Source organism: Rhagoletis pomonella, unplaced genomic scaffold (assembly GCF_013731165.1).
Source record: "Rhagoletis pomonella isolate Grant_MI unplaced genomic scaffold, Rhpom_1.0 Rhpom_scaffold_00001, whole genome shotgun sequence".
NCBI classification, from domain to species: Eukaryota; Metazoa; Arthropoda; class Insecta; order Diptera; family Tephritidae; genus Rhagoletis; species Rhagoletis pomonella.
The window spans coordinates 115857565-115864889 of record NW_023458555.1 but is presented as its reverse complement, the minus strand read 5'-3'; the positions used below and the strand labels follow the sequence as shown (position 1 = coordinate 115864889).

At 42.5% G+C, this 7325-nt stretch overlaps 2 protein-coding genes and 1 pseudogene across 2 annotated transcripts; 2 read left to right on the top strand and 1 right to left on the bottom strand.

Annotated features, from left to right (window-relative positions):
* Window positions 1-1743: 1743 nt before the first annotated feature.
* Window positions 1744-2488, top strand: LOC118749981 (PCI domain-containing protein 2 homolog). The gene is made up of 2 exons (XM_036484728.1): window positions 1744-1811; window positions 1878-2488. Exons 1-2 carry the CDS (start codon window positions 1759-1761, stop codon window positions 2449-2451), a joined length of 627 nt encoding a protein of 208 aa, XP_036340621.1. The 5' UTR covers window positions 1744-1758; the 3' UTR covers window positions 2452-2488.
* A 926-nt stretch (window positions 2489-3414) lies between these two features.
* On the top strand, window positions 3415-5269 carry LOC118749970 (annotated as a pseudogene).
* A 574-nt stretch (window positions 5270-5843) lies between these two features.
* On the bottom strand, window positions 5844-6830 carry LOC118735507. Its single transcript, XM_036465307.1, has one exon. The coding sequence runs from the start codon at window positions 6828-6830 to the stop codon at window positions 5844-5846; it is 987 nt and encodes a 328-aa protein (XP_036321200.1).
* Window positions 6831-7325: the final 495 nt, after the last annotated feature.

The window sequence follows — 7325 nt, the reverse complement described above, 5'->3', positions numbered from 1 at the left end:
TTTCGCCGATAACCCATTACGGAACGCGCTTGGTCGTGATAGCTGGCGAGGCCTAGTCGCCAGTCTATCTTCATATGCGGATGGCGATGGGTTGCGCGAAGATCGCTGCAGGCGAAAAGACCGAGTTTCCGCTCTGCAGTCTCGGTGGCGTCGCTGATGCGTTCGCTGTCGTTGGTGTGGTCGCTGTCGCTTGTGCGGTCGTTGGCGCTTATGCGGTCGTTGATGATCGCGCTCGTGTTGGAGTAAAGGTCGGAAAGACCTAGTTTCCGGTACCCTTGCAGTAGTCAGGTGGAGAGGCCGAGTCTCCACTCCGAACTCTATAATCTCGCCCTCTTCAATATCTGGACGGAGAGGCCTGGTCTCCGTTCCAGAATCAGACGCGTATAGCGAGATCGCCGCCTCATAGCTATTGCGCTCTTCTTCTTCGACTTGGACGCTCCAAGGCTTTTGTGCTTCGTCTGCGGGTCGTCGAGCTTCACCGAGGTGAAGCGTAGTGTGGTGCTTCTCACCGCATCGACGGCATCGTCCTTCGCTGGCACATCGTTCGGTTGCGTGATCTGTGGCTAAACAATTTCCACAGTATCGACCAAGTAGCGCTTCTCTTAACCTTTCTTCAGGTGTTTTCGCGCGAAAAACCGAGCATAGCCTAATTGGGTGATTTGCGTCACATAAGTGGCACGGCACGACGAAGCGATGGGCATTCTTTGCGGCGTTTCGCTTTACTGCACTGAAGCGGGTCATGGTTGTCTGAAATACGCTTTTTTTTATTTAGGTGCCTCAGTTAAGTTATATTTTTTTTTTTTTGTACGTTGTTGTTGGGTAGCGAGCGATTAAATATATAAAAGTAAAACGGATCGGCGAGAAAGTTTCGTTTTCCTTTTGCAAATCTTAAATTTTACGATCTAAGCAGGGCGTTCTTGGGCATATCGAAATTGGAAACTGGCACGTGTAAACGCAGAATTACCCATGTATTGTGGTTGATGGGTCACACCGGTGCTATATATTTTCCTATGCAGGGTTGTACCGGAAGACAAAAAAAAATAAATGTCGCCCTGACATTATGACAATTCTAACAAATTTCAAAGGCAACATGAGAAAGTGTCAAACTGAGGGCATTCGCAAGAAATTTGTTTTTGTTCAGCTGATTTGTTATTTTTTTTTTTTCCAATTGATGGCTTAAATTCTGCCAATGTAAAACAAACTTTCTTTGTACTTTGGAGACTTTTGTTTAGCCAAGATCGACACCCAACAGCCTGGGGGCCGAAAAAAAAAAAAAAGTTGAGGTGCCACTGTATGTTACCATTGCCAAAAACAGGGTAGCTCATATCCCAAAAAATTGCAAGTGTAATATAAAATTTTTGGTAAAATTCTTATGTACCAGCCAATTTGTTTTGCGCAAAAGAAAGTAGAGTATCTAGAGGCAAAATTAGTGCATACGTATTTGAATCCGACATGGCAAAAAGAAGACAAAAAATATTTGCAACGATAGCCTTCTTAATGGCTGACGACTAAGTGCGATAATTTAACCGACCTACTACGTGCACCTGGTGGCATTTATTTAAGTGTGGTTACTTCTGTCTACAAGTGGCAATTAATGAAATTTATTTTTATGAATGATTTCTATACAAGCATGTGAAAAAAATATTATTTCTCCACAAACGAGAAATAGATGGCGCCGCTGGAAGTTATGTAGTAGCGGCTTTATGCGGAGACTTAAGTTGACATTTCTACTCCGCGGCTCACATTACGATTTCCTGAATGAAAAAAAAAATCATTCAATCGATCGCCACATGGAGTAAACCAGTAAATGGGTGAGTATGTCTTTTATTTCTTATCATTTCATTTGCAAAATGTCAAATTCTTAATAAAATTTGCAGCCAAATTTTGCAAAATTACTTGAGCGGCGTGCAGCGCGCCTGGTCTGTGGCGGATGGTGAGACGATGGCATCTTTTATTTCACTCAAAGACAAGCATATAATGAATCGTAATTTATATGTGGAGTGTCCAGAGAATGCCGTGGAACGTATGCTGGATCCGCCCATTGATGAGATTGTTTGTGCGCATCCGAAAGTACTCTATTACTTGGGCTTGGAAACTCGCGATTTTATGCAAGCTTATCGCCAACAATCACAATGCATACAATCTGTTGTGAAAATGTTGCAACAGTTGAAGGAGGAGAACTGGTGTCTTCCCATAATGTACCCAACCTGCTTGGATTTGCGAATATTAGCGCAAAAATGCGAAGAACTTGGCAGCAGCAGCAAGCCGGGGGAAATTCTTGAGAAGGCCGCAGACTGCTTAATGAGCTGTTTCCGTGTATGTGCCGCAGATAATAGATCTTCGGATGACGACACTAAACGCCTTGGCATGCTCAACCTTGTTAATCAGCTATTCAAAGTCTACTTCCGCTTAGCTGTTTGCGGTTTGTATGAGCGCCTCTCGACCATATGAAACTTTCGCCACGCTTAAAAAGTAGAATCTCACTATTTTGAAGGCAGGTTCTCTAGGTTCTCTGAACTGCTATCTAGTTTCTCAGTAAGTATACTCTTCAACCATATTTCAGCATCGTTTAATTCGCAATTCATATACACAGTGGACCAATCAGCACGCGGTCTATGAATAAGTCCATCGTCAATGGGATTTAACGATAAACAATATTCCGAGCTAAAAGAAACACGCCCACCGTTCAATTGGAAACCCTTGTGCAGGGCATGAGACATCCAGTATAGTACTTGGAAACGATGCAAACTCATTTGCAAGTTTGCTTTTTTGTAATGTCGACTGAGTTGCTTTTTTCGAGGGCGCACATTATTAAATACCGGCCCGCGTCGGGTTGGACGGGTAACGCCTGATAGAATCAGCTTAAGGCTCTCGAACCAGCGGAGGGTGCTGCCGTATAGAACCAAGCTGGGAATGTCGATTTCCACCTCCTCGCCAGGCTTCGGTTTTGTTTCAAAAGAAATCCAAATATTCAAGTTAAGTGAACGAAAGGCACGGAAGGAATCATGAACCTGGTTGCTGGAATATTCTGGCAGCTTGTCCGGCGCACAAGGCATAACCGCGTGATGATCGTTTGGATTCGCCAAACAAACCCAATTCAGCTTAAAGGTCAATTTCAAGTTAGGAAAGTGTAATAGACGGCAATCATCGTAACGCAATGCGGTACGTACTGTAATATTTAATTCGCCTTTGAACATAAGAAGGACAACCTCGAACGTTTTGACCTACTACAGTTTCATGAACTTGCTGTCGCTCTAAAAGAGGGCCATGTTTGCAAATTCGACGAAGTTATACAACGTCATGAGATATTCTTCATCAAATGCGGCATTTATTTGTTGGTTGAAAAATTGAAATTCATTGTCTATTGCAATCTCTTCAAGCGTGTGTACATAATCAAATAGACGCATCAATTAGATTTGCGGGCATTTCAAGCGGCATTGCAATTTGTCGGCGAAACAGATGTGAGCATCGATGAAACGCATTGCATAGTGGCTAATTTGATTTTTGAGGGTAAAATCAAGGGCTACATCTCATACAGTCACAACAAATTGGTGGTGTCCAAGCAGAATCCTTTTCCACCACTTAATACGGTTTCCTAGGAGCGGCTGATGCGTGGTGCAGAGGCTCACGGACCAGGATCTTTAAGTTATTTATAAAGCATTTACATAGTACATACATACATACTCTACATACATGGTACGCTAATAAATTGTATTTTATTTTATTTTTAGAAACTGTAAGATATGCATGTTAATGCTATAGTTAGATTTTGTGAACTCATGATTATGACTTGCGCAAGTGTAAGAAAGAAACAATTCAAATAAATAAGAAGACTTCTTATTTCCCATAGCGGAAATGCAACATGTTAAAAAAAAATCTTCAGCAATGGATGACGGCACTGGACTACATATGTCGCCTATGTTTGCGTCATGACAAATCAATTGTGAATATCTTTGAGCAGGAGTCTCCACAGTCAGCACAAAAAACGCCACCAACCGTTGGAGCAGAGAAAAGAATGCCAATGGTGGAACGGCTGTATGACTTGTTAGGTGTTAAGTTTCAGCAATCAACGTTGTTGCCTAGTAACATCTGCCAGCGCTGTTTTGCAATGGTTGAGGCGTTTTCCGCTTTTCGCGAAAATGTGCAAAGAATTGAGACTGAGTTGCAGAGTTGGGTGGAACGCCAAAATAGAAGAACGGCAGATTGCGTGGATCAACGTCTGGGTCTTAATGGCAACCCAGGCACATTTGAGCCTGAAGATAATTGCATAATAACTGAAGTGAGCCCCAATCAAGATTACGAAAGTTGAGAGGATGATTTTTTTATGGAATCGGATTCGGAGGGCGAAGAGCATTCGGCTTCATCACCACACGCCTTGCAAATGCAAACTTCTACAAATGACACGCATCAATTATCGCAGCAACCGACAAATGAACCAAAAGATTCGCTATCGGCAACAGTTCCTATGACCACAGAGGAACAGCAAAACACCGACAACTCTATGCCTGCGTCCGAAGCACCAACTGCTTTTCCCAACATGCTTGGTAGCGACTCATTTATTGCCGGAGAAACTGTGATTAAAAACACCTTCCTTTGCCAGTATTGTGATATGGCATTTACAACGCAACCACTGCCAAGAGCATGAATCACAACACGACAGTGCCGCACCCTATGTCTGCAGCTTTTGTTCACAACGCACATCAAGTCGTCAGAATTTAATATACCATATCAAGGAACTACATGATCCTGAGCAGCCATATGTATGTGCATTCTGCAAAAAGGGCTTCTGCCGGCGTTCGGATTTGAAAAAAAAAAAAAAAAAAAAAAAACCTTTTTTCGTAATACCAATTTAACAAAACACATACGAATTCATAGCAGCGTAAAACCACATGTTTGTACGCGTTTCCCACGATCCGTTTCAAGCGCGACAGATCTGATGCGACACATTCGTACACATACAAACTCAAAGCCATTCCAATGTAGTCTTTGTCCAAGTACTTTCGCACGCAAAGATAAACTGCAGGAGTACATACCTATGTACCTTTGCCCAGGTGAGGACTTAGCATCACACCTTAATCCGCAGGTGAGTGGTAAATTTAACGTGATACCATGTGTTAATAATTTCTGTAAACTCGATTTAGGAACCGAACCTTCTGTCTAAATGGAAACGGCAGTTGACATATACGGGTTGCAACGAGGAGCTGTCTTACGATTCTTCTGAATTGCGAGATTTTTTATCTAATGGTTAGACTTCGAGGGTCTCTGCTATGTGTAGGTGAGTGATGAAAAGATTTTCATATGATTTATTGAATAAGTTGTTAGAAACTCAGGCGAGTTGATATAGGGTGGTGTTGTGTTTTTGTTGTTGCCCCTTTTTTTATATTTCAAATACGCTTGTAGGCAATTGTGAAAATTTTTTTCGACAGTATATATTGAAATATTGTCGGCAATGGGCTGGCAATTGTCACTCTGACAAAATTGTCGCCACAGTAGCGAAAAAAAACTAAATAGCCGAGTCGGCGAGCTTTCACAGGAGAATTTAGTGAATCTATTTATATGGTAGTTTCGCGCATTTCGTTACCTTTTTACTTTTATTTTTAATGTTTCTCAAAACTAAAATAAAGCGCAAATGCAATTATTACATATGAATTTCATATAAATTTCATATGACTGGCGTCAATTTTTCACCGATAATTTTAAACCCGACAATGACACTTTTTCACATTTTCAATGGAATCTCTCATGAGGTATAGAAGTGGAATTTGTATGGGTACTGACGGAGTGGAATATTGATGTAGTTGGTGTCTCGTTGAGAGGGTTAGGTAATCATATAAGGGGTAGAATCAAGAAGCATTCGGTGGCTTCTCAATTCTCTCGTTGTACGGTGGCAGTAGGATAAGTTTTGCCAGCGGTCGTGTTACCTGACCCTTCTCGGTGGTGATGTCCACCACACGCACTCGGTTGTCGGAACCGGGGTGCAGGTTGATTACTCTGCCTAATCTCCATTCGTTAGGCGCTAAATTGTCCTCTCTTATAACGACGAGATCACCAATCTCCATATTCTGCTTTGGATTTTTCCACTTAATTCGCTTCTGTAGTTCGGATAGGTATTCTGACTTCCATCGCCTGCAAAAGGTTTGATGTAAAGCCTTTAATTTCTGCCACCTATTTATTATGGAGGCTGGGTTTTCATTTACATCTAATTCCGGTGGCGCGAGTAAATGACCGCCTGTGAGGAAATGACCGGGAGTTAGAGGCTCCAAGTCAGTTGGCTCGTTCGATGAGGGACTTAACGGTCGCGAGTTGAGACAAGACTCAACTCGGCATAATAAGGTACTGAGCTCCTCAAAGGTGTATTTGTGGGTGGATGCAATCTTTTTGAAGTGGTTTTTGAAACTTTTTACACCCGCCTCCCACAGTCCGCCCATGTGAGGAGCTGCTGGGGGTATAAAATGCCATGTAAGTGTTTGATGACTATATTTCGATATGGTTTTATCACGCGCTTCTGCTATGAACGCCTTCATTTCAGATCGTAATGATCGAGAAGCTCCGACAAAATTGGTGCCGTTGTCGGAGTACATGTTTTTCGGACATCCTCTTCTACCAACAAACCTAGCGAATGCTGCCAGAAAGGATGGGGTGCTGAGATCGCTTGTCGCTTCCAGGTGAATTGCCTTAGTCGTAAAACAAACGAAAAGGCAAACGTAGCCTTTGGAAATGCGGCAACCGCGGCCGCGATAGCTCTTAATCTCAAAGGGCCCGGTAAAATCGACACCTGTGTTTGTAAACGCACGCGAGAATGTTGTGCGTTCTTTCGGTAGGTTACCCATAAGTTGGGTTTGTGACCGTTTCTTATGGATAGTGCAGACTTTGCAGTTGTGGATGACGGACCTGATCATGTTTTTGACTCGGGGAATCCAATATTGCGTCCTAATGAGACGTAACATTAGTTGGTTTTCCCCATGCAAAGAAATCTCATGGACAAACTGGACAAGAAGGCGAGAAAATCTACAATCGTATGGAAGGATAATTGGATGGCGCTCATTATAGGCCAGATCTTGAGACGCGCCGAGGCGACCACCCATCCTCATGATATCATCTCTATCGAGAAATGGATTAAGGGGCAAAACTTCACTCTTCGCATCGATGGATTCCCCGGATTTCAATTTACTATACTCTTCAAAGTAATGTTGCTTTTGACAGATTTTTATCAAGCGTTGAGTCGTTGTTTTAATTTCATCAGCGGAAATTAAAGAAGTCTCGGCTCGAAACGAAGCTCTTGTTTTTGGATGGGTTCTTTGAAAAAATCTTATAATATATGATAA